Raw genomic sequence first — 26,943 nt, 5'->3', positions numbered from 1 at the left:
CACAATGGAGAATATGAAGACATCGGAGTGACACAATGGAGAAGATGGAGACATGGGATTGACACAATGGAGAAGATGGAGACATCGGATAGACACAATGGAGAAGATGGAGACATGGGATTGACACAATGGAGAAGATGGAGACATGGGACTGACACAATGGAGAAGATGGAGACATGGGACTGACACAATGGAGAAGATGGAGACATCGGATAGACACAATGGAGAAGATGGAGACATCGGATGGACACAATGGAGAATATGGAGACTTTTTTCTCCATCTTTTCCTCATCTGATAGAATTGGATCACACTATGGTCACATTGGTCAAACTCAGAATATAATTAGCATAATTGGCCCATTTCTCTTGGAGTAAAGAATCTGCATTTGTCAGTAGCTACTTAGAAACAGGAGTACGTGGAGTAGAAAGGTTTACATATTTATTCTATTTAACAAATTCCTTTTAAAAATTACAGTTTGTAAAAAAAAACGTGTCTAGGGAAGACAGACAAACGAAAGGTGGCCATGAGTACATCAAAACCAAACCAAGTCATGTGATGTATACAAGGCATGTATTTGTAGGTAGGAGCAGCACGACACCAGCCCCTTTATGTATAAATGCATGTCTACCTCAAACCAAGTGGACATAAATACAGGGTTGGGAAGGGCACATCTTACCAAATGTGGAGAGACTCAGGCTGTCAGTATAAACGAATGGCAGGACCCCCTGACGCACGTTTCAAGGGTTCCAAATACCGCTATCTCAAGAGCAAGGCATATAAGGCTACGTTCCCAAGATGAGCTTTTTGGTGAGTTTTTGATGTTGCAGATTTCAAGTAAGATAAGTTACTTGCATTTAAAAAAAAAAAACGACGCTGCATCAAAATCTCATCTTAGCCTAATAGTTCTCAAGGTCACAATGCAACCCAAGGGTAACGTCTAAGCAACTAAAGGCCTCACTCACATTTTCATGAATACACCACGAGGAGGACCCATTTATGGCGAAATATGGAAAGTTTGGAAGTTTCACAAACTTTCACAGAACACTGTATGGATTTATTAAATTTCTGTATAATATATTCTGTTATTACTCCTGGAAAGATATCAATAAATTGTCAGCTATTCCCTTTTTTCCTTACACACTGACAGAGGAACAACACAATAAATGTCTATAAAAAAAAAAGTTTCGGCAGCATTTTATTCCAAAACAAACGTATCCAGAAAGTCGACAGGTCCTCTGTTCCCAATATACTGCCTTGAAAGAGTTAATCCTCTGCACCGAAAACCCAGCAGGAGAACTTCTTCTCTCCCGCGCCGGCACTTCTCTTCCTTCTCTGGAATTCCGCTCAATTTGCGAAATTTGTAGCAGCCCTCCCCCGTCTCTGAATTAGATTAGCGCACCTACGCAAACACGGAGCGTTCTCATTATCAGGAGAATTGCGGATCTTTAAACAATAGATTATACTAAGAGATACCAGATTCCGCCAGGACCGTGCTCGAGGAACAAAGGGATAATTTGCCATATGAGCCTGCTAAAAAAGAAAAAAAAGTAAAAAAAAAAAACAAAAAAAAAACAAAACATTTTTTTATTTTTTTCTTATCCCGGACCTCGCCGGATGGATGCAATTAGAGATCATTGAAAACACTTGCGCCGTCCACGCTTTAACACTGAGGCAGTGAAGAATTCTAAAGAGGGCGGATCACATCAAACGCCATCGGTCGCCCCCGGTTCTCATTACAGACCCTTCGAGTCCACGGCATTTGGACAAATTGCAGATCATGTCCGTGGTTTTTTTTTTTTTTTGCGTCCTATCGGAGTTCCCGATCTTTAAACAAACACACTTTGAAATTCTCGGAAGGGCGCAAACTTTAATTTTTTTTAGGCGGGGAGGAAAGTTGGAAGCAGTCCCCGGCCGTGCTTGACTTGTGCGCCGTGTCAGCTGTCTCTTTTCATATGTTAATGTGACTTAAGGAAAAAGAAAAAAAAAATGGCAAAATTCTCCGAATTCATAGGGTGAATGACAGGCCCAGGACTCGGGTGGTCGTGGAGCGTTGGGAAATTTGATTTTTTTTTTTGCCTACGGGAAAGGGTAACCCTGCTGCCAATCAGGGCGCGCCGCCCGTGAAGCGGCTGCCAATCAGGTGTCACTATAAAGCAGCGTTAGTTTTGCAGGAGGAGGACGGGGAATAGCTGACAGTTTAATCACGGCACGGAGGACGGACGACGGGTTATTGATTTATTTGGGAAAGACATTTATCACTGTCTTCTTGTTTCCTTCCACGATAAGTGACGGGAGGAGGCGGACGGACGGTCCTGTTTCAATAGCAATTTCCAAAGTCTCATGCGGGAGGGGGGCGTAATCCTAAATATACGGGCAGGGGGGTGTCAGAGTCTGGAGTGGGCGCTTATACGAGACCCCGAGTCCCACATGTTATTCTGCTGCTTCCCGGCATGGCCTCTATGAAGAGGAGCCCCCCGAGACGTCCCAGTGGGGGCAAAATTGCACCAAAGCTTTTACCACAACGCTCCGGTCTCATTCACCACCAATGCTGTAATTGCCCCCAGACCACCAGGGATGTTAACATTAATTCCTTTACCCTCTAGACCACCAGGGATCTTATTATTAACCACTCAGCTGCCCTAGACCACCAGGGATGTTATCGTTAACCCTGCAACTTCCCTAGACCACCGGGGAAGTTATTATTTACCCCTTAACTGCCAGGACCCTCAAGGATGTTAGCATCAATTCCTTTACCCCCTAGACCACCAGGGATCTTATTATTAACCACTCAGCTACATAGACCACCAGGAATGTTAGCATGACTTCCTTCATTCTCTAGATCACCGGCGATGTTATCATTAACCCCTCAACTTCTTTAGCTCATAAGGGATGTTATCATTAACCCCATAACTGCCCTACACCACCAGGGATGTAGTCATTAACCCCTCAACTTCCCTACATCACTAGGGATCTTAATATTAATCACTCAACTACCAGGACCATTAGGGATCTAAACATCATTTCCTTTACCCTCTAGACCACCAGGGATGTTATCATTAACCACTCAACCACCTAGACCACCAGGGATGTTATCATTAACCCCGCAACTTCTCTACACCACCAGGGATCTTAATATTAATTACTCAACTGCCAGGACCATCAGGGATCTTATCATTAACCCCGCAACTTCTCTACACCACCAGGGATCTTTATATTAATTACTCAACTGCCAGGACCATCAGGGATCTTAACATCAATTCCTTTACCCTCCAGACCGCCAGGGATGTTGTCGTAAACTCCTTGACATCCCTAGACCACCAGGGGTGTAATTATTAACCACTCAACTGCCTAGACCACCAGGAATGTTAGCATGATTTCCTTCACTCTCTAGACCACCAGGGATTTTTATCATTAAACCCTCGACTTCTCTAGACCACCGAGGATGTTATTATTAACCCCTTACTTGATTATCCCACCAGGAATGTTAACATTAATTTCTATACTATCTAGCCCACCAGGAATATTATCATTAACCCCTTAACTTCCCTAGACCATCAGGGATGTCATAATAAATATAATCACTCTCTAGACCACTAGAAGATGATATTAATTCCTTCACTCTTTACATCACTGAGAATGTTATCATTAACCTCTTAATTGCTCTATACTATCAAAGATTTTGTTGTTAACTCCTTCACTACCCTAGACCATAAAGGATGTTATACTTAACCCCTAAGCTGTCCTAGACCATTAGGATTGTTATTATTAATTCCTTAACATCCTTAGACCACCAGGGATGCTATCATATATGTATTCACTCTCTAGACCACCAGGGCTGTTATCATTAACCCATCCACTTCTCTAAACCACCAGGGGTGTTATAATTAACCCATCCACTTCTCTAGACCACCAGGGGTGTTATCATTAACCCATCCACTTCTCTAAACCACCAGGGGTGTTATAATTAACCCATCCAGTTCTCTAGACCACCAGGGGTGTTATCATTAACCCATCCACTTCTCTAAACCACCAGGGGTGTTATCATTAACCCATCCACTTCTCTAGACCGCCAGGGTTGTTATAATTTACCCATCCACTTCTCTAGACCACCAGGGGTGTTATCATTAACCCATCCACTTCTCTAGACCACCAGGGGTGTTATCATTAACCCATCCACTTCTCTAGACCACCAGGGGTGTTATCATTAACCCATCCACTTCTCTAGACCGCCAGGGTTGTTATAATTTACCCATCCACTTCTCTAGACCTCCAGGGTTGTTATAATTAACCCATCCACTTCTCTAGACCACCAGGGGTGTTATCATTAACCCATCCACTTCTCTAGACCACCAGGGGTGTTATCATTAACCCATCCACTTCTCTAGACCACCAGGGGTGTTATCATTAACCCATCCACTTCTCTAGACCACCAGGGGTGTTATCATTAACCCATCCACTTCTCTAGACCGCCAGGGGTGTTATCATTAACCCATCCACTTCTCTAGACCACCAGGGGTGTTATCATTAACCCATCCACTTCTCTAGACCGCCAGGGTTGTTATAATTTACCCATCCACTTCTCTAGACCTCCAGGGTTGTTATAATTAACCCATCCACTTCTCTAGACCACCAGGGGTGTTATCATTAACCCATCCACTTCTCTAGACCGCCAGGGTTGTTATAATTAACCCATCCACTTCTCTAGACCGCCAGGGTTGTTATAATTAACCCATCCACTTCTCTAGACCACCAGGGTTGTTATAATTAACCCATCCACTTCTCTAGACCACCAGGGGTGTTATCATTAACCCATCCACTTCTCTAGACCTCCAGGGTTGTTATAATTAACCCATCCACTTCTCTAGACCACCAGGGGTGTTATCATTAACCCATCCACTTCTCTAGACCGCCAGGGTTGTTATAATTAACCCATCCACTTCTCTAGACCACCAGGGGTGTTATCATTAACCCATCCACTTCTCTAGACCGCCAGGGTTGTTATAATTAACCCATCCACTTCTCTAGACCACCAGGGGTGTTATCATTAACCCATCCACTTCTCTAGACCGCCAGGGTTGTTATAATTAACCCATCCACTTCTCTAGACCACCAGGGTTGTTATAATTAACCCATCCACTTCTCTAGACCACCAGGGCTGTTATCATTAACCCTTCCACTTCTCTATACTACTAGGGATGTTATCGTCTCTATACCTCAACGAATGTTATATTAACCCTTTAACTGTCTATATCACCAGGGATGTTTCCTTCACAATCTAAGCTTACTATGGTTGTTACCATTAATCCCTTCAAGCTCTAGATCACTGAGGATGTTATCGTTAACCCCTTAACAGCCCTAGCCAACTAGGAGTGTCATTAATCCCTTAACCTCCTTAGACCACCAGGGATGTTATGTTATTATTATATATTTATTCACTCACTCTCTAGACCTCTGTGCATGTTATCATTAAACCTTCAACTGCCTTGGAGCAACAGATATGCTATTATTTTACTATTACTACCCTAGCCCACCAGGGGTATAAGATTTCACCCTTTCAGTACTCTAGTCTAACAATTTTTTTCCGGAAATATTATTATAAGCAGTGATGGAATCAATTAAAGCATACCTGGAAATCTAGGAATGATAATGGGGGTAGTAATACTATCCCTGGTGGGCTAGAGCATGCAGGATCATTATCTCGGCACCACATATCACCTCATATTTTCCATACATGGTGCCGATATGATGATCCTACAAGTTGTTTCTGCAGGGGGCGGCTGCATCCACCACGGGAATCACGGGATATAACAGTGACGATTTGACTTTCAGGAGGCAAGAAAAGCTGTGTGGCGCCTAGTATGGTCGACGATTACAACATTAATAAAGAATGTGCCCGATTTCTAAAGCCCTCATTGACACAAATCTGCCAACTTAAGGCATATAAAATCAGTGGCAACGTTCGGCACGTAACTTCTGAGATCTGTCATAAAGGGGTTGTCTGGTCTAAAATGACACTTTATGTGGCTGCGGACTTGTGAATCCTCCCAACGCACGAGCCGTGCACTGTGAAGATTCACCGGTGTCCGTACCAGGAACGACGGTCCCTTGACGGCATGTCCGTGATATGGATACTGCCGGCCAGGACACGACTAGACTGTATCCACCACACTCAATGCAAGTGTACTACACGACCTGGGGTAAGAAAGGTACTATGGTATGAGGGGTGCTGGGGTAATAACAGGTACTATGGTATGGAGGGCACTACGGTATGGAGGATACTGGGATATGAAAGGAACTGGGGTATGAAACGGACTAGGGAATAAAAGGTACCAGGGTATTAAAGGTATTGGGTTATGAAGGGTACTAAGGTATGAAAGGTCCTATAGTACGAAGGGTACTGTGGTATGGAGGATACTGGAATATAAAGGAAACTGAAATATCAAGGGAACTGGGATATGAAAGGGACTAGAGAATAAATGATACTGGGATACAAAGGTTGGTACTAGGTTATTAAGGGAACTATGGTATGAAAAGTACCAGGGTATGAAGGGTATTGGAATATGGTGGATGCTGTGGTATGAATGACACTGTAGTATAAAAGATACTATGGTATTAATAGTACTAGAGTATGGAGGGCACTATGCTATGGAGGGCACTGTGGTATGGAGGGCACTGTGGTATGGAGGGTACTGGGGTATGGAGGGTACTGTGGTATGGAGAGCACTGTGGTATGGAGAGCACTGTGGTATGGAGGGCACTGTGGTATGGAGGGCACTGTGGTATGGAGAGCACTGTGGTATGGAGGGTACTGGGGTATGGAGGGCACTGTGGTATGGAGGGCACTGTGGTATGGAGGGCACTGTGGTATGGAGGGCACTGTGGTATGGAGAGCACTGTGGTATGGAGGGTACTGGGGTATGGAGGGCACTGTGGTATGGAGGGTACTGGGGTATGGAGGGCACTGTGGTATGGAGGGCACTGTGGTATGGAGAGCACTGTGGTATGGAGGGTACTGGGGTATGGAGGGCACTGTGGTATGGAGGGTACTGGGGTATGGAGGGCACTGTGGTATGGAGGGCACTATGGTATGGAGAGCACTGTGGTATGGAGGGCACTGTGGTATGGAGAGCGCTGTGGTATGGAGGACACTGTGTGGTATGGAGGACACTGTGTGGTATGGAGGGCACTGTGGTATGGAGGGCACTGTGGTATGGAGGACACTGTGTGGTATGGAGGGCACTGTGGTATGGAGGGCACTGTGGTATGGAGGGCACTGTGGTATGGAGGGCACTGTGGTATGGAGAGCACTGTGGTATGGAGGGTACTGGGGTATGGAGGGCACTGTGGTATGGAGGGTACTGGGGTATGGAGGGCACTGTGGTATGGAGGGCACTGTGGTATGGAGAGCACTGTGGTATGGAGGGCACTGTGGTATGGAGAGCACTGTGGTATGGAGAGCACTGTGGTATGGAGGGCACTGTGGTATGGAGAGCACTGTGGTATGGAGAGCACTGTGGTATGGAGGGTACTGGGGTATGGAGGGTACTGTGGTATGGAGGGCACTGTGGTATGGAGAGCACTGTGGTATGGAGGGTACTGGGGTATGGAGGGTACTGTGGTATGGAGGGCACTGTGGTATGGAGGGTACTGTGGTATGGAGGGCACTGTGGTATGGAGGGCACTGTGGTATGGAGAGCACTGTGGTATGGAGGGTACTGGGGTATGGAGGGCACTGTGGTATGGAGGGCACTGTGGTATGGAGAGCACTGTGGTATGGAGGGCACTGTGGTATGGAGGGCACTGTGGTATGGAGGGTACTGGGGTATGGAGGGCACTGTGGTATGGAGGGCAATGTGGTATGGAGAGCACTGTGGTATGGAGGGCACTGGGGTATGGAGGGCACTGTGGTATGGAGGGCACTGTGGTATGGAGAGCACTGTGGTATGGAGGGCACTGTGGTATGGAGAGCACTGTGGTATGGAGGGTACTGGGGTATGGAGGGCACTGTGGTATGGAGGGCACTGTGGTATGGAGAGCACTGTGGTATGGAGGGCACTGTGGTATGGAGGGCACTGTGGTATGGAGGGTACTGGGGTATGGAGGGCACTGTGGTATGGAGAGCACTGTGGTATGGAGAGCACTGTGGTATGGAGGGCACTGTGGTATGGAGGGCACTGTGGTATGGAGGGTACTGGGGTATGGAGGGCACTGTGGTATGGAGGGCACTGTGGTATGGAGGGTACTGGGGTATGGAGGGCACTGTGGTATGGAGGGCACTGTGGTATGGAGGGTACTGGGGTATGGAGGGCACTGTGGTATGGAGGGCACTGTGGTATGGAGGGTACTGGGGTATGGAGGGCACTGTGGTATGGAGGGCACTGTGGTATGGAGGGTACTGGGGTATGGAGGGCACTGTGGTATGGAGGGCACTGTGGTATGGAGGGTACTGGGGTATGGAGGGCACTGTGGTATGGAGGGCACTGTGGTATGGAGAGCACTGTGGTATGGAGGGTACTGGGGTATGGAGGGTACTGGGGTATGGAGGGCACTGTGGTACGGAGGGCACTGTGGTATGGAGAGCACTGTGGTATGGAGGGTACTGGTGTATGGATGGTACTGGGGTATGGAGGGCACTGTGGTATGGAGGGCACTGTGGTATGGAGGGCACTGTGGTATGGAGGGTACTGGGGTATGGAGGGCACTGTGGTATGGAGGGCACTGTGGTATGGAGAGCACTGTGGTATGGAGGGCACTGTGGTATGGAGGGCACTGTGGTATGGAGAGCACTGTGGTATGGAGGGTACTGGGGTATGGAGGGCACTGTGGTATGGAGGGCACTGTGGTATGGAGGGTACTGGGGTATGGAGGGCACTGTGGTATGAAGGGCACTGTGGTATGGAGGGCGCTCTGGTATGGAGGACACTGTGTGGTATGGAGGGCGCTGTGGTATGGAGGGCAGTGTGATATGGAGGACACTGTGTGGTTTGAAGGGCACTGTGGTATGGAGGGCATTCCGGTATGGAGGACACTGTGTGGTATGGAGGACGCTGTGGTATGGAGGGCACTGTGGTATGGAGGACACTGTGTGGTATGGAGGGCACTGTTGTATGGAGGGTGCTCTGGTATGGAGGGCACTGTGTGGTATGGAGGGCACTGTGGTATGGAGGGCACTGTGGTATGGAGGACACTGTGTGGTATGAAGGGCACTGTTGTATGGATGTATGCTGTGGTATGGAGGACACTGTGTGGTATGGAGGGCGCTGTGGTATGGAAGACACTGTATGGTATGGAGGGCACTGAGGTATGGAGGGCGCTGTGGTATGGAGGACGCTGTGGTATGGAGAGCACTGTGTGGTATGAAGGGCACTGTGTGGTATGGAGGGCACTGTTGTATGGAGGACGCTGTTGTATGGAGGATGCTGTGGTATGGAGGGCACTGAGGTATGGAGGGTGCTGTGGTATGGAGGACGCTGTGGTATGGAGGATGCTGTGGTATGGAGGACACTGTGTGGTATGGAGGACACTGTGTGGTATGGAGGACACTGTATGGTATGGAGGACGCTGTGGTATGGAGGACGCTGTGGTATGGAGGAAGCTGTAGTATGGAGGACACTGTGTGGTATGAAGGGCACTGTTGTATGGCGGTATGCTGTGGTATGGAGGGCACTGTGGTATGGAGGACGCTGTGGTATGGAGGAAGCTGTAGTATGTAGGACACTGTGTGGTATGAAGGGCACTGTTGTATGGCGGTATGCTGTGGTATGGAGGGCACTGTGGTATGGAGGACGCTGTGGTATGGAGGATGCTGTGATATGGAGGATGCTGTGGTATGGAGGATGCTGTGGTATGGAAGGCACTGTGTGGTATGGAGGGCACTGTATGGTATGGAGGGCGCTGTGTGGTATGGAGGGCACTGTGGTATGGAGGACTCTGTGGTATGGAGGACGCTGTGGTATGGAGGGCGCTGTGGTATGGAGGACACTGTATGGTATGGAGGGCACTGTGTGGTATGGAGGGCACTGTGGTATGGAGGGCACTGTGGTATGGAGGGCACTGTGGTATGGAGGACACTGTGGTATGGAGGACGCTGTGGTATGGAGGACGCTGTGTTATGGAGGGCACTGTGGTATGGAGGACACTGTGGTATGGAGGACACTGTGTGGTATGAAGGGCACTGTTGTATGGAGGACGCTGTGGTATGGAGGACGCTCTTGATATGGAGGACACTGTGGTATGGAGGACACTGTGTGGTATGGAGGACACTGTGTGGTATGGAGGACGCTCTTGGTATGGAGGACACTGTGGTATAGAGGACACTGTGATATGGAGGACGCTGTGGTATGGAGGACGCTGTGGTATAGAGGACACTACGTGGTATGGAGGACACTGTGGTATGGAGGACACTGTGTGGTATGGAGGAGGCTCTTGGTATGGAGGACACTGTGGTATAGAGGACACTGTGGTATGGAGGACACTGTGTGGTATGGAGGACACTGTGTGGTTGGAGGACACTGTGTGGTATGGAGGGCACTGTGGTATGGAGGGCACTGTGGTATGGAGGGCACTGTGGTATGGAGGACACTGGTATGGAGGATGCTGTGGTATGGAGGACGCTGTGGTATGGAGGGCGCTGTGGTATGGAGGACACTGTGGTATGGAGGACACTGTGTGGTATGAAGGGCACTGTTCTATGGAGGACGCTGTGGTATGGAGGACACTGTGGTATGGAGGACACTGTGTGGTATGGAGGACACTGTGTGGTATGGAGGACGCTCTTGGTATGGAGGACACTGTGGTATGGAGGACGCTGTGGTATGGAGGACGCTGTGGTATAGAGGACACTGTGTGGTATGAAGGACACTGTGTGGTATGGAGGACACTGTGTGGTATGGAGGATGCTCTTGGTATGGAGGACACTGTGGTATAGAGGACACTGTGGTATGGAGGACACTGTGTGGTATGGAGGACACTGTGTGGTATGGAGGACACTGTGTGGTATGGAGGATGCTCTTGGTATGGAGGACACTGTGGTATGGAGGACACTGTGGTATGGAGGACACTGTGTGGTATGGAGGACACTGTGTGGTATGGAGGACACTGTGTGGTATGGAGGATGCTCTTGGTATGGAGGACACTGTGGTATAGAGGACACTGTGGTATGGAGGACACTGTGGTATAGAGGACACTGTGTGGTATGGAGGACACTGTGTGGTATGAAGGGCATTGTTGTATGGAGGTATGCTGTGGTATGGAGGATGCTGTGGTATGGAGGACGCTGTGGTATGGAGGACACTGTGTGGTATGGAGGGCACGGTTGTATGGAGGTATGCTGTGGTATGGAGGACACTGTGGTATGGAGGACACTGTGGTATAGAGGACACTGTGTGGTATGGAGGACACTGTGTGGTATGAAGGGCACTGTTGTATGGAGGACACTGTGGTATGGAGGGCGCCGTGGTATGGAGGACACTGTGGTATGGAGGACACTGTGTGGTATGAAGGGCACTGTTGTATGGAGGACGCTGTGGTATGGAGGACGCTCTTGGTATGGAGGACACTGTGGTATGGAGGACACTGTGTGGTATGGAGGACACTGTGTGGTATGGAGGACGCTCTTGGTATGGAGGACACTGTGGTATAGAGGACACTGTGGTATGGAGGACGCTGTGGTATGGAGGACGCTGTGGTATGGAGGACACTGTGTGGTATGGAGGACACTGTGTGGTATGGAGGACACTGTGTGGTATGGAGGAGGCTCTTGGTATGGAGGACACTGTGGTATAGAGGACACTGTGGTATGGAGGACACTGTGTGGTATGGAGGACACTGTGTGGTATGGAGGACACTGTGTGGTATGGAGGACACTGTGTGGTATGGAGGGCACTGTGGTATGGAGGGCACTGTGGTATGGAGGACACTGTGGTATGGAGGACGCTGTGGTATGGAGGACGCTGTGGTATGGAGGGCGCTGTGGTATGGAGGACACTGTGGTATGGAGGACACTGTGTGGTATGAAGGGCACTGTTGTATGGAGGACGCTGTGGTATGGAGGACGCTCTTGGTATGGAGGACACTGTGGTATGGAGGACACTGTGTGGTATGGAGGACACTGTGTGGTATGGAGGACGCTCTTGGTATGGAGGACACTGTGGTATAGAGGACACTGTGGTATGGAGGACGCTGTGGTATGGAGGACGCTGTGGTATAGAGGACACTATGTGGTATGGAGGACACTGTGTGGTATGGAGGACACTGTGTGGTATGGAGGAGGCTCTTGGTATGGAGGACACTGTGGTATAGAGGACACTGTGGTATGGAGGACACTGTATGGTATGGAGGACACTGTGTGGTATGGAGGACACTATGTGGTATGGAGGGCACTGTGGTATGGAGGGCACTGTGGTATGGAGGGCACTGTGGTATGGAGGACACTGTGGTATGGAGGACGCTGTGGTATGGAGGACGCTGTGATATGGAGGGCGCTGTGGTATGGAGGACACTGTGGTATGGAGGACACTGTGTGGTATGGAGGACACTGTGTGGTATGGAGGACGCTCTTGGTATGGAGGACACTGTGGTATAGAGGACACTGTGGTATGGAGGACGCTGTGGTATGGAGGACGCTGTGGTATAGAGGACACTGTGTGGTATGGAGGACACTGTGTGGTATGGAGGACACTGTGTGGTATGGAGGATGCTCTTGGTATGGAGGACACTGTGGTATAGAGGACACTGTGGTATGGAGGACACTGTGTGGTATGGAGGACACTGTGTGGTATGGAGGACACTGTGTGGTATGGAGGATGCTCTTGGTATAGAGGACACTGGTATGGAGGACACTGTGTGGTATGGAGGACACTGTGTGGTATGGAGGACACTGTGTGGTATGGAGGATGCTCTTGGTATGGAGGACACTGTGGTATGGAGGACACTGTGGTATAGAGGACACTGTGTGGTATGGAGGACACTGTGTGGTATGAAGGGCATTGTTGTATGGAGGTATGATGTGGTATGGAGGACGCTGTGGTATGGAGGACGCTGTGGTATGGAGGACACTGTGTGGTATGGAGGGCACGGTTGTATGGAGGTATGCTGTGGTATGGAGGACACTGTGGTATGGAGGACACTGTGGTATAGAGGACACTGTGTGGTATGGAGGACGCTGTGGTATGGAGGACACTGTGGTATAGAGGACACTGTGTGGTATGGAGGGCACGGTTGTATGGAGGTATGCTGTGGTATGGAGGACACTGTGGTATGGAGGACACTGTGGTATAGAGGACACTGTGTGGTATGGAGGGCACGGTTGTATGGAGGTATGCTGTGGTATGGAGGACACTGTGGTATGGAGGACACTGTGGTATAGAGGACACTGTGTGGTATGAAGGGCACTGTTGTATGGAGGTATGCTGTGGTATGGAGGGCATTGTATGGTATGAATGGTACTGCCATACGGTCAATAACAGAGTCTTCCTTTCGGGAGGTTTTGATAGACGAGGTTCGATTTGTTAATTCCATTTAATAGTCTGGAGATTTTCCTTCCAAACTGAACAATCCGGCTCCTGATTTCCCATTGTCTCTGTGGCGAGGACTCGTCTTCTGCCGACGCCATAATGTGCACTAGAGCGAAGTCAGACAGACAAGAATGAGCCAAACTTTGTTTTCTGTCAGCAATTAAGATCAGTCTCGTACATTATTTCTGCCCCTCCCGGGATATGTAAATGCCCTAAACTTCTCCCCCCGCCTCCCGTAATTTGCAGCGAGCGTCAGAGAGGTCTAAATATCCGAGCGGAACATGTTACAAATGAGAAAATATCCACTTCTCAATTACTCACTCAGTGATCACTTCCTCAACTTTCTTCTCGAGCTTTTTACAATTCTCCTTTCCTCGGGGTCGTTTGTTTCTTCTGCAAATTGTCCAAAATTGGTCATAATGGGGCACATGCTCAATGTTGTGTAACAGACATCTTCCCATTAACAATAATGCGTAATTCAATTGACAGCGATGAAAATTTACCTAGCAATATGTTGTCGTTATAGCCAACTGCTCTTAGCATCTAAACGATCCTTTCAGCATGTCTCGAGATTCCTGCAGGCGAATATTCCTTGTCTCATTCAATAGCGCCATAGATTAAGTGGCAATAATGTAAAAATGGTGCCAGCTGTACGCGGGGGAACGTGGAGGAAAGAAAAAAAAAGTGCTGGCGTGCGATACGTGACGGAGCGCAGGTACTGGGGAGAGGGCTCTTCATTGTTCTCCTGTTGAAAAGTCTGGGATAAAAGGGATTGTTTGGATTAAAAGGGACGGCACCCATGAAGTATACTTTTTGGCATTCCACTGGCGTGGTCAGTTTGGGAGCTATGCACATAGCAGCCACGTGTATGGAGACTGTGCGGTGGCGCTTCCATATTCCACAGATATTGTCCCACAAACCTTCTACAAGAGGATACCTGTGGTGGGACATCAGATTCAGAGAAGGATGCACAAGAAGTACCAACAGGCCCTGGTACCTAAATGGGTCTACTGGCAGGTAGGGGGCATACTTGGTAACTTTCCCAATTTTGCAGTCGGAAAGAAGGCAGGATTTATGTAAACCCAATCTAAAATGTGGGCGTTCCCATTTCTTACTGGTTATTTGGGGACGTATCCAGAAAATACCAGGTGCACCTTATACGTCCACTTCTTGTGCTTCCAAACCTTGGTAACTATGAAGGGCGTCTAGATATGTCAACTCCTTCAGTTTTTCTTGGCGTTTCCTTCATTTAAATAGTATGGATATCTTTGGGGACCTTTATATTAAGATATTGCACTTTTTATCTAGTCTTTATTGAGGATATCCAGGTGCGTGTCTCACAGGATCCTCTGGGGCGTGTCTCACAGGATCATCTGGGGCGTGTCTCACGGGATCATCTGGGGCAGGTCTCACGGGATCCTCTGGGGTGTGTCTCACGGGATCCTCTGGGGTGTGTCTCACGGGATCCTCTGGGGCATGTCTCACAGGATCATCTAGGGCATGTCTCACGGGATCCTCTGGGGCATGTCTCATGGGATCCTCTGGGGCAGGTCTCATGGGATCCTCTGGGGCAGGTCTCACGGGATCCTCTGGGGCAGGTCTCACGGGATCCTCTGGGGCGTGTCTCACGGGATCCTCTGGGGCGTGTCTCACGGGATCCTCTGGGGCGTGTCTCACGGGATCCTCTGGGGCGGGTCTCACAGGATCCTCCGGGATGTGTCTCACAACATCCTCTGGGGCCTGTTTCACAGGATCCTCGGGGCGTGTCTCACAGGATCCTCTGGTGCAGGTCTCACAAAATCCTATGGGGCGTGTCTCACAGGATCCTCTGGGGCGGGTCTCACAGGATCCTCCGGGATGTGTCTCACAACATCCTCTGGGGCCTGTTTCACAGGATCCTCGGGGCGGGTCTCACAGGATCCTCTGGGGCAGGTCTCACGGGATCCTCTGGGGCAGGTCTCACGGGATCCTCTGGGGCGTGTCTCATGGGATCCTCTGGGGTGTGTCTCACAGGATCCTCTGGGGCGTGTCTCACAGGATCCTCTGGGGCGGGTCTCACGGGATCCTCTGGGGCAGTTCTCACGGGATCCTCTGTGGCAGCTCTCACGGGATCCTCTGGGGCGTGTCTCACGGGATCCTCTGGGGTGTGTCTCACAGGATCCTCTGGGGTGTGACTCACAAGATCCTCCGGGGTGTGTCTCACAAGATCTTCCAGGATGTGTCTCATGAGATCCTCTGGGGTGTATCTCACAGGATCCTCTGGGGTGTGTCTAACAGGATCCTCTGGGGTGTGACTCACAAGATCCTCCGGGGTGTGTCTCACAAGATCCTCCAGGATGTGTCTCATGAGATCCTCTGGGGTGTGTCTCACAGGATCCTCTGGGGTGTGTCTCATGGGATCCTCTGGGGTGTGTCTCACAGGATGCTCAGGGGCATGACTTTTGACTGCTTCTCATTATTACTCTATGAGCACCGCCCCATTGTAAGGACCATAAAATTAGTACTATATACAAAAGGCCCATGTCTCTGGAATCTTATGGTGGAATTAAAGGAAGAACAGAGTTGATATCTTCAGAGGAAGAGGAGGACTAAAATAACAGCAAAAACTGGACACTTTTTAATTAATGAGTCTGACCGGTCCTTTTTAAGTGCATTTATTGTGGGCTAAAAATAATTTTTGCAATTAGATTTGGTTAAAAATGTGGCTTGTTTTGGTATTTATAGGCTTTCTATTTCCCTGTGCATTGCTGGCTGCAGAAAGAGTTGTCTGAGAATCTATCAGTGAGTAAGGCCCCTTTCACACATCAGTTTTTTGCCGTCAGTCACAATCCGGTGGCTTGACGAATCCGTATCAGATTGTGAAAAACTGATGCGACGGATCCGTTTTTTTGGACTGATCTGACTAGCGGATCTGGCTAATTGGATCCTAAATAAATCGAAACATGCTCAGTTAAACAAAAACAGAATCTGTCTCCGGATTCTGTCATTTGACAGATCCGGCGCCATAGGCTTCCATTCTAGCAAACGATGCTACACAAAAAACGTTACTTTGTCCGTTGTCTCCGGCCGCCGGACAAACAATTTTGGACAGATCGGCGAACGGCGGATGAAACGGAAGGCCATCCATCACAATCCGCTGCTAATACAAGTCTATGAGAAAAAAAACAGATCCGGCGGCATCAGTCACTGGATCCGTTTTTTTCAAAATCCGAGGGATTGCGACTGATAGCAAAAAACGGATGTGTGAAAGGGGCCTAAGTCTTCTGTTACTGAGCTCTTCTTTAGCTGATTTAGACCTCATCAAAGCTAAACTGCACTTGTGGTCTTAAATCAGGTGAGGGGGTTCAGCATAAGATTGATAAAAGAGATGCAAACTCCCTGACAGATCGATCTCACTAATGGATTCTCTCAGTTAAAAGCCTGGAACAGCCAAAATTTTAAATTAAACCCAATTGCAAAAAGAATTTTTAGTCTAAAAGCTTGGGTTTCAGAATTTCTCCATCAAAAAATCAGGTGTTCCCCAGACTGGGAGTTTTTAACTAGTCCGTCCGATGGCAGTATCCCCCGCTTTGATGTGGGCTCTGGCAGTGAGCAAAAACCGGGACATGTCAGCTGTTTTGAACTTCCGGCCATCTGGCTGGAAATGCGTGCACCGTTGACCCCCGTCACGTGATTGGGGGTCATCGGTGCGTCGGCATGACAACCAGAGGTCTTCTTGAGACCTCTATGGTTGTTGATGCCAGATTGCTATGAGCGCCACCCTGTGGTCGGCGCTCATAGTAAGTCTGTAATTTTGCTACATAGGAGCGATCTGAGCATCGCCTCTATGTAGCAGAGCCAATTAAGTTGTGCCAGCTTCTAGCCTCCCATTGGGGCTATTAACCCCTTTCTGACATGGGACGTACTATCCCGTCGAGGTGGGGGGGGCCCCTATGACCATGGACGGGATAGTATGTCCAGCGCGATCGGCGGCGCTCACGGGGGGAGCGCTGCCGATCGCGGCCGGGTGTCAGCTGCCTATCGCAGCTGACATCCGGCACTATATGCCAGGAGCGGTCACGGACCGCCCCCGGCACATTAACCCCTGGCACACCGCGATCAAAAATGATCGCGATGTGCCGGCGGTGCAGGGAAGCATCGCGCAGGAAGGGGGCTCCCTGCGGGCTTCCCTGAGCCCCCCGCAGCAGCGCGATGTGATCGCGTTGCTGCGAGGGTCTCCTCACCTCCCTCCCTGCTCGAGCCCCGGATCCAAGATGGCCGCGGATCCGGGTCCTGCAGGGAGGGAGGTGGCTTCACAGAGCCTGCTCAGAGCAGGCACTGTGAAGCAGCCTGCACTGCTATCAGATCGGTGATCTGACAGAGTGCTGTGCAAACTGTCAGATCACCGATCTGTGATGTCCCCCCCTGGGACAAAGTAAAAAAGTAAAAAAAATTTTTTTCAAATGTGTAAAAAAAAAATTAAAAAAAATATTCCAAAATAATGAAAAAAAAAAATATTATTCCCATAAATACATTTCTTTATCTAAATAAAAAAAAACAAACAATAAAAGTACATATATTTAGTATCGCCGCGTCCGTAACGGCCCGGCCTATAGAACTGGCCCACTAGTTAACCCCTTCAGTAAACACCGTAAGAAAAAAAAAAAAAAACGAGGCAAAAAACAACGCTTTATTATCATACCGCCGAACAAAAAGTGGAATAACACGCGATCAAAAAGACAGATATAAATAACCATGGTACCACTGAAAACGTCATCTTGTCCCGCAAAAAACGAGCCACCATACAGCATCATCAGCAAAAAAATAATAAAGTTATAGTCCTGAGAATAAAGCGATGCAAAAATAATTATTTTTTCTATAAAATAGTTTTTATCGTATAAAAGCGCCAAAACATAAAAAAATGTTATAAATGAAGTGTCGCTGTAATCGTACTGACCCGAAGAATAAAACTGCTTTATCAATTTTACCAAACGCAGAACGGTATAAACGCCTCCCCCAAAAGAAATTCATGAATAGCTGGTTTTTGGTCATTCTGCCTCACAAAAATCGGAATAAAAAGCGATCAAAAAATGTCACGTGCCCGAAAATGTTACCAATAAAAATGTCAACTCGTCCCGCAAAAAACAAGACCTCACATGACTCTGTGGACCAAAATATGGAAAAATTATAGCTCTCAAAATGTGGTAACGCAAAAAATATTTTTTGCAATAAAAAGCGTCTTTCAGTGTGTGACGGCTGCCAATCATAAAAATCTGCTAAAAAACCCGCTCTAAAAGTAAATCAAACCCCCCTTCATCACCCCCTTAGTTAGGGAAAAATTAAAAAAATGTATTTATTTCCATTTTCCCATTAGGGTTAGGGTTAGGGCTAGGGTTAGCGCTAGGGTTAGGGCTAGGGTTAGGGTTAGGGTTAGGGTTAGGGCTAGGGTTAGGGCTAGGGTTAGGGTTAGGGCTAGGGTTAGGGCTAGGGTTAGGGCTAGGGCTAGGGTTAGGGTTAGGGCTAGGGTTAGGGTTAGGGCTAGGGTTAGGGCTACAGTTTGGGTTGGGGATAAAGTTAGGGTTCGGGTTGGGGCTAAAGCTACAGTTAGGGTTTAGATTACATTTACAGTTGGGAAAAGGCTGGGATTAGGGTTAGGGGTGTGTCAGGGTTAGAGGTGTGGTTAGGGTTACTGTTGGGATTAGGGTTAGGGGTGTGTTTGGATTAGGGTTTCAGTTATAATTGGAGGGTTTCCACTGTTTAGACACATCAGGGGCTCTCCAAACGCGACATGGCGTCCGATCTCAATTCCAGCCAATTCTGCGTTGAAAAAGTAAAACAGTGCTTCTTCCCTTCCAAGCTCTCCCGTGTGCCCAAACAGGGGTTTACCCCAACATATGGGGTATCAGCGTACTCAGGACAAATAGGACAACAACTTTTGGGGTCCAATTTCTCCTGTTACCCTTGGGAAAATACAAAACTGGGGGCTAAAAAATAATTTTTGTGGGAAAAAAAAAGATTTTTTTATTTTCACGGCTCTGCGTTATAAACTGTAGTGAAACACTTGGGGGTTCAAAGTTCTCACAACACATCTAGATTTGTTCCCTGGGGGGTCTAGTTTCCAATATGGGGTCACTTGTGGGGGGTTTCTACTGTTTAGGTACACTAGGGGTTCTGCAAACGCAATGTGACGCCTGCAGACCATTCCATCTAAGTCTGCATTCCAAATGGCGCTCCTTCCCTTCCGAGCTCTGCCATGCGCTCAAACGGTGGTTTCCCCCAACATACGGGGTATCAGCGTACTCAGGACAAATTGGACAACAACTTTTGGGGTCGAATTTCTTCTCTTACCCACGGGAAAATACAAAACTGGGGGCTAAAAAATAATTTTGGGGGGAAAGATTTTTTTTTTTAATTTTCACGGCTCTGCGTTACAAACTGTAGTGAAACACTTGGGGGTTCAAAGCTATCACAACACATCTAGATGAGTTCCTTAGGGGGTCTAGTTTCCAAAATGGTGTCACTTGTGGAGGTTTCTACTGTTTAGGTACATTAGGGGCTCTGCAAATGCAATGTGACACCTGCAGACCATTCCATCTAAGTCCTCATTCCAAATGGAGCTCCTTCCCTTCCGAGCCCTCCCATGCGCCCAAACAGTGGTTCCCCCCCACATATGGGTTATCAGCGCACTCAGGACAAATTGGACAACAAATTGTGGGGTCCAATTTCTCCTGTTACCCTCGGGAAAATACAAAACTGGGGGCTAAAAAATAATTTTTGTGGGAAAAAATTTTTGTTTTATTTTTACTGCTCTCCATTATAAACTTCTGTGAAGCCCTTGGTGGGTCAAAGCGCTCAGCACACATCTAGATAAGTTCCTTGGGGGGTCTACTTTCCAAAATGGTCACTTGTGGGGGGTTTCTACTGTTTAGGTACATTGGGGGCTCTGCAAACGCAATGTGACACCTGCAGACCATTCCATCTAAGTCTGCATTCAAATGGCACTCCTTCCCTTCTGAGCCCTCCCATGTGCTCAAACAGTGGTTCCCCCCACATATGGTGTATCATCGCACTCAGGACAAATTGGGCAACAAATTTTGGGGTCCAATTTCTCCTGTTACCCTTGGGAAAATACAAAACTGGGGGCTAAAATAATAATTTTTGTGGGAAAAAAATTTTGTTTTATTTTTACGGCTCTGCATTATAAACTTCTGTGAAGCCCTTGGTGGGTCAAAGTGCTCACCACACCTCTAGATAAGTTCCTTAGGGGGTCTACTTTCCAAAATGGTGTCACTTGTGGGGGGTTTCAATGTTTAGGCACATCAGTGGCTCTTCAAACGCAACATGGCGTCCCATCTTAATTCCTGTCAATTTTGCATTGAAAAGTCAATCGGCGCTCCTTCCCTTCCGAGCTCTCCTTTCCGCCCAAACAGTGGTTTACCCCCACATATGGGCTATCAGCGTACTCAGGACAAATTGTACAACAAATTTTGGGGTCCAATTTCTTCTCTTACCCTTGGGAAAATAAAAAATTGGTGGCGAAAAGATAATTTTTGTGAAAAAATATGATTTTTTATTTTTACGGTTCTACATTATAAACTTCTGTGAAGCACTTGGTGGGTCAAAGTGCTCACCACACCTCTAGATAAGTTCCTTAGGGGGTCTACTTTCCAAAATGGTGTCACTTGTGGGGGGTTTCAATGTTTAGGCACATCAGGGGCTCTCCAAACGCAACATGGCGTCCCATCTCAATTCCAGTCAATTTTGCATTGAAAAGTCAAATGGCGCTCCTTCGCTTCTGAGCTCTGCCATGCGCCCAAACAGTGGTTTACCCCCACATGTGGGGTATTGGCATACTCAGGACAAATTGTACAACAATGTTTGGGGTCCATTTTCTCCTGTTACCCTTGGTAAAATAAAACAAATTGGAGCTGAATTAAATTTTTTGTGAAAAAAAGTTAAATGTTCATTTTTATTTAAACATTCAAAAAATTCCTGTGAAGCACCAGAAGGGTTAATAAACTTCTTGAATATGGTTTTGAGCACCTTGAGGGGTGTAGTTTTTAGAATGGTGTCACACTTGGGTATTTTCTATCATATAGACCCCTCAAAATGACTTCAAATGAGATGTGGTCCCTAAAAAAAAAATGGTGTTGTAGAAATGAGAAATTGCTGGTCAACTTTTAACCCTCATAACTCCCTAACAATAAATAATGTTGGTTCCAAAATTGTGCTGATGTAAAGTAGACATGTGGGAAATGTTACTTATTAAGTATTTTGTGTGACATATCTCTGTGATTTAATTGCATAAAAATTCAAAGTTGGAAAATTGCGAAATTTTCATAATTTTCGCCAAATTTCCATTTTTTTCACAAATAAACGCAGGTACTATCAAAGAATTTTTACCATTGTCATGAAGTACAATATGTCACGAGAAAACAGTGTCAGAATCACTGGGATCTGTTGAAGCGTTCCAGAGTTATAACCTCATAAAGGGACAGTGGTCAGAATTGTAAAAAGTGGCCCGGTCATTAACGTGCAAACCACCCTTGGGGGTAAAGGGGTTAAAGCATGGCAAAAGTTGAAAGAAAAAATGGTATTGTCGCATTGAGAATCGTCCTATCTATCAATTAAAAAAAGGATTAACCTGATCGCTAAAAGACATAGCAATAAAAAAGTCAAAATGCCAGAATTACGTTTTTTTTTGGTCCTTGTAACATTGCATTAAAATGCAATAACGGGCGATCAAAAGATTGTATACACACCAAAATGATATAATTAAAAATGTCATCTTGGCATGAAAAAACTAAGCACTCACCCGACCCCAGATCACGAAAAATAGAGACGCTACAGGTATCGGAAAATTGCGCAATTTTTTTTTTTTCAGCAAAGTTTGGCATTTTTTTTCACCACTTAGATAAAAGAGAACCTAGACATGTTTGGTGTCTATGAACTCGTAATGACCTGGAGAACCTAGCAAAAAAGCCAAACAAAAAAACAAGTATGACCACCCCTGGGTGAGTATAATCTAACCTCTTGTTCTCATCTTTCAGGATACATCGGGGGGCTTATCTACAGCATTCCTGAATACTGTAGATAAGCCCCTGATGCTGGTGGGCTTAGCTCATCTTCGATTTGGGGGTGACAGGTTCCCTTTAATGGCCATGTCCTGAGGTACATCAACTGGTGTGTGGATGACCCTGCTTGTAATTTTTGGCAGCCTTTACACTTAGTGCATAGCCTTTATAAGTCTAGGAGTCCCTCCTTTATGTCTAATAAAAATGTATGTCTAATTCAATTTTGGTTTACTTAAATCATTATATATATATATATATTTTTAAATTATTTTTAAAATTTGCTTTCTATGCAAATCCCATTGACTCCCATTATACTCGTTACTGAAAACAGCATTAGGAATTGCTTTGTTCGATATGCTCTCTCATATCTAGTGGGGTCCTAATAAATATAGGGGTCGGGTTATAACATAGGCAGTCTGAATATATTTAGCCAAACCTTTTTACATGGGCCATGACCCTAAAAAGTTCACTCATTGGACATGCTTGGCTTCTTGAGTACGACCCTGTAATGGGCTTTCCCAGGTTGACATCTCTGTAGGCTTTGTTGGAGATTTCATTCTGGGGCTCCGGAGTTTTCACGTTATGACTTCTATCACATTTATCTTTTAGGTTGGGTGCCACAGTTCATTTCCACAAATCTGGCATATCCCGCTAGAGCCAAAGACACCCAGCTGACTGTAATGGACCCTGTTGACTGGCGTGTAGGGGATCAGTTTGTCCTATGCGGATCCAGTTTTTATGACCCTCTAAAACAAGAGGAGGTTCTGACCATTGTGAATGTCAATGGTACACGTATTTCTGTCAGTCCGCCTCTCAGGTGAGTCCAGCGATGTACACTTGGTATTCTTTGTGTCATTAATGGAGGTCCAGGCATGGCTTCTTGTCTTGAATAGTGTTTTGGTGCTTTAGGGTCTCGCCACCATACATTCTCTCATCTGAGAGTACCTAGCCAATTATGCTAATCATACTCTGATCGGTGTGTGATCCGATTCTCTCAGATCTTCTCCATTCTTTCACTGTGCGTAAATCAGTCTGCACTCAGACGTCATCCCAGTGTAGTCCAATGTTTTCCACCCACTCATTGATTTGCATGGCTGAGTACAATCCGATAATCGGATCAAATTCGAACATGTTTTAATCGAACATGGTCACGGCCCCATAGACTAACATTAGTCCGAGTGCGACCCGATATTATGTCGGTGCACACTCGGAAGGTAGAATAAAGTGGTGTGCACCTCGGCTTTGGGTCTTGTGTCCATTTATCAGAAAGTGTCAGAGGGAACCTGATTCCAACCATTTTCTATGGAATCATTCCCATTCATCCGACCATTTTTTGTGCTGAATCCATCTTAGACATGGACAGAAGAAAAATCACATAGAGCAATTTTTTGAGAGGGGGCTTGAACTCCAGGCTGCTGTAAAATGCAAAACTTTGTCATCAACTGTGTTCGGCTTTTCCACCTGGCCCAGACTGGCATGAAGGGTTATAACAACGAACACACGTCTCTAAAGAAATTCCTGCCCATGCTTCTCAACTTCACACCATTTTCTTGCCATGGCTCTCACAGATTGCTCCCTCAACAGCTACAGTATCCCTAATGCCAGCCGTAATGCCCCCATGAAAGCCAACAGATTCTTGGTTGCCCCAAGACAACCTCAATGTCCAATGATTCTGATAATGTCCCCGTGACAAATGAAATGACCCAATGATCTTCACCATAAACAGAATGTCCTTATAACTTCCATAATGCTCGTAAGTCAGCTACAGTGTCACTCCGGAAGTCATCAAAACAAAAGTTTAAGAACCTCCAGATTTATTCAGTCTGGAGTATGAGCCACGTGCAGAATTCCCAGCTTTACCAGCCTCAAATACTATCAGTGGGGTTACTAATGGTTATCTGAGGAAGATTCTACCACTGATAGTAATTGGGCAAATCATCAAGATCCACTGCTGGCAGCTCTTTTGTAATCACCTACCAATGATGTCCCCATTGTGCTCAATCAGAGTCAAGAGATACTGCAGCAATGAGAGCATGTTTAATCTAGGCAAGATGCTCACAGTAGGCCAACAAAATGTAGCCTGGCATTATTATCTTGAAAATCAGCTCCTAGGACACTTACATGTTCCCTGGTGAAGACCACTTCATGGTGTAGTCTATGTGGTCTCCAGATCTATTTCCGGGTATCAGTGTGTCTAAAGCAAGATTTATTGATGAAGAGGACAAATCTCCATTCCAGTCTCCACTGCTGTCTTGCTCTTTTTCAACTAAACAATGCCAACATCTTCCATTAAGCATGTCATTGACGTCATTGATTGCACAGGAGCTGCCAGTAGCGGATCTTAATGATTTGTCCAAGTGCATTCAGTAACAGAACCTTCCTTTGAACAGCCAGTTGGTGACCATGTTCTCAGATGGCAGCTACTTTGAACAGCCAGTTGGTGACCATGTTGTCAGATGGCAGCTACTTTGAACAGTCAGTTGGTGACCATGTTGTCAGATGGCAGCTACTTTGAACAGCCAGTTGGTGACCATGTTCTCAGATGGCAGCTACTTTGAACAGCCAGTTGGTGACCATGTTCTCAGATGGCAGCTACTTTGAACAGCCGGTTGTTGACCATGTTCTCAGATGGCAGCTACTTTGAACAGCCTGTTGGTGACCATGTTCTCAGATGGCAGCTACTTTGAACAGCCGGTTGTTGACCATGTTCTCAGATGGCAGCTACTTTGAACAGCCTGTTGGTGACCATGTTCTCAGATGGCAGCTACTTTGAACAGCCGGTTGTTGACCATGTTCTCAAATGGCAGCTATTTTGAACAGCCGGTTGTTGACCATGTTTTCAGATGGCAGCTACTTTGAACAGCCAGCCAGTGACCATGTTCTCGGATGATAGCTACTTTGAACAGCTGGTTGTTGACCATGTTTTCAAATGGCAGATACTTTGAACAGCCGGACGGGGACCATGTTCTTGGATGATAGCTACTTTGAACAGCCGGCCAGTGACCATGTTCTCCGATGATAGCTATTTTGAAAAGCCAGCCACTGACCATGTTCTCGGATGATAGCTATTTTGAACAGCCGGCCAGGAACCATGTTCTCAAATGGCAGATACTTTGACCAGCCAGCCAGTGACCATGTTCTCGGATGATAGCTACTTTGACCAGCCAGCCACTGACCATGTTCTCGGATGATAGCTACTTTGAAAAGCCGGCCGGGAACCATGTTCTCAAATGGCAGTTTCTCCCAACCCTGATACACTAGACTAAGAGGTTTCTCCTTGCACAGTCACATAAGGAGAGCCCTGTCTCTCTAGGAGAGCGGGGTGGGATGAAACCACCGGTGACCAGCCTTGAGATAATCAAATTAGATACATATTTCTCGTATAGGTTCACAAGTATGTTTTCTCTGAAGTCTGCAGCGTAAACCATACACAGTTGTAATAATGCAATGGTTATCTGATGGTTTGGGCAGCATAAATCAGCTGACAGGTCCCCTTTATTGGGGTCCACTCCATCATGTCCCTTTTTCTTCCATGATCCCAAACTTTTCCTTTAACTCTTGCTATATTTTATATATATACAAGTTACGCAATTCTCAGTCAGTTATGTTTTGTGTGCACAAATTTAGGTCAATGAAATTGTTTTTCACGTTGCAGATATGCCTATGATATCCTTCATCAACCCCTCGAGGTTGGGTATGTCTACTTCAGGCCCATGGTGGCACTCATAAGCAGAGATATCACTATACAAGGGAACCTAACAGATGAGTATATCGCCCGTTACATCAGATGTCAGGAAGCAGGCGTCTCCGGTAAATAGTCGCAGCCAAGAAATACATTTTAACTAATAAATTACAACGTACAGCTCTCTTCCATGGTCTCAAAAATGTGGGATGGTGGTTGTCCACATTCGGGGACGACTTTCTTTTCTCACCCTTTTACGAGGTGGTATAATAAGATGCAAGTGGACCTTTTCATTTTTGCCAGATTTGGACTGTAAAAGGACCATGGCCGCTTATACTTGAAGTGGATGTCCCCCTTTTAACAAAGTCACATTTTTCAGTCCAAAAATGAGTCAAAACCGAGTTTTGTGATACAGAGCTGCAAATCCTGGATTTCTTCTGGAGGAAAATTATCAAATTGTTGCTTCCTGCAGCAGCCACTAGGGGGAGCTTACTGCATACAGATATATTATTGGGTTCAAAAACAGTGTGCAAGACGCTCCAGAGCTCCCCCTAATGGTGGATAGTGGTAGCAAAAATTATAGTACTTGGCTCAATGTATATGAAATGGATATTTAGATATATCCTGAAAATTTAATTCTGATCGTAATGAAAATAAAATATGATATTAAACAGGGCTAAATGATATTCCTGT

General features: G+C 46.8%; 1 protein-coding gene across 1 annotated transcript in view; it reads left to right on the top strand.

Moving 5' to 3' along the window:
• The window catches only part of PKHD1 (PKHD1 ciliary IPT domain containing fibrocystin/polyductin), a 918,515-nt gene that overhangs the window by 437,505 nt on the left and 454,067 nt on the right, over positions 1-26,943 (top strand). The window contains exons 37-38 of the mRNA XM_069726855.1: positions 23,178-23,385; positions 26,224-26,378. Of these exons, the coding sequence (XP_069582956.1) occupies positions 23,178-23,385; positions 26,224-26,378 (363 nt within the window). The remainder of the gene's footprint in view (positions 1-23,177; positions 23,386-26,223; positions 26,379-26,943) is intronic.

This window comes from Ranitomeya imitator, chromosome 5, assembly GCF_032444005.1.
Source record: "Ranitomeya imitator isolate aRanImi1 chromosome 5, aRanImi1.pri, whole genome shotgun sequence".
Classification (NCBI taxonomy): Eukaryota; Metazoa; Chordata; class Amphibia; order Anura; family Dendrobatidae; genus Ranitomeya; species Ranitomeya imitator.
The sequence above is the reverse complement of the archived record's forward strand: the minus strand, read 5'-3'. Positions and strand labels throughout refer to the sequence as shown.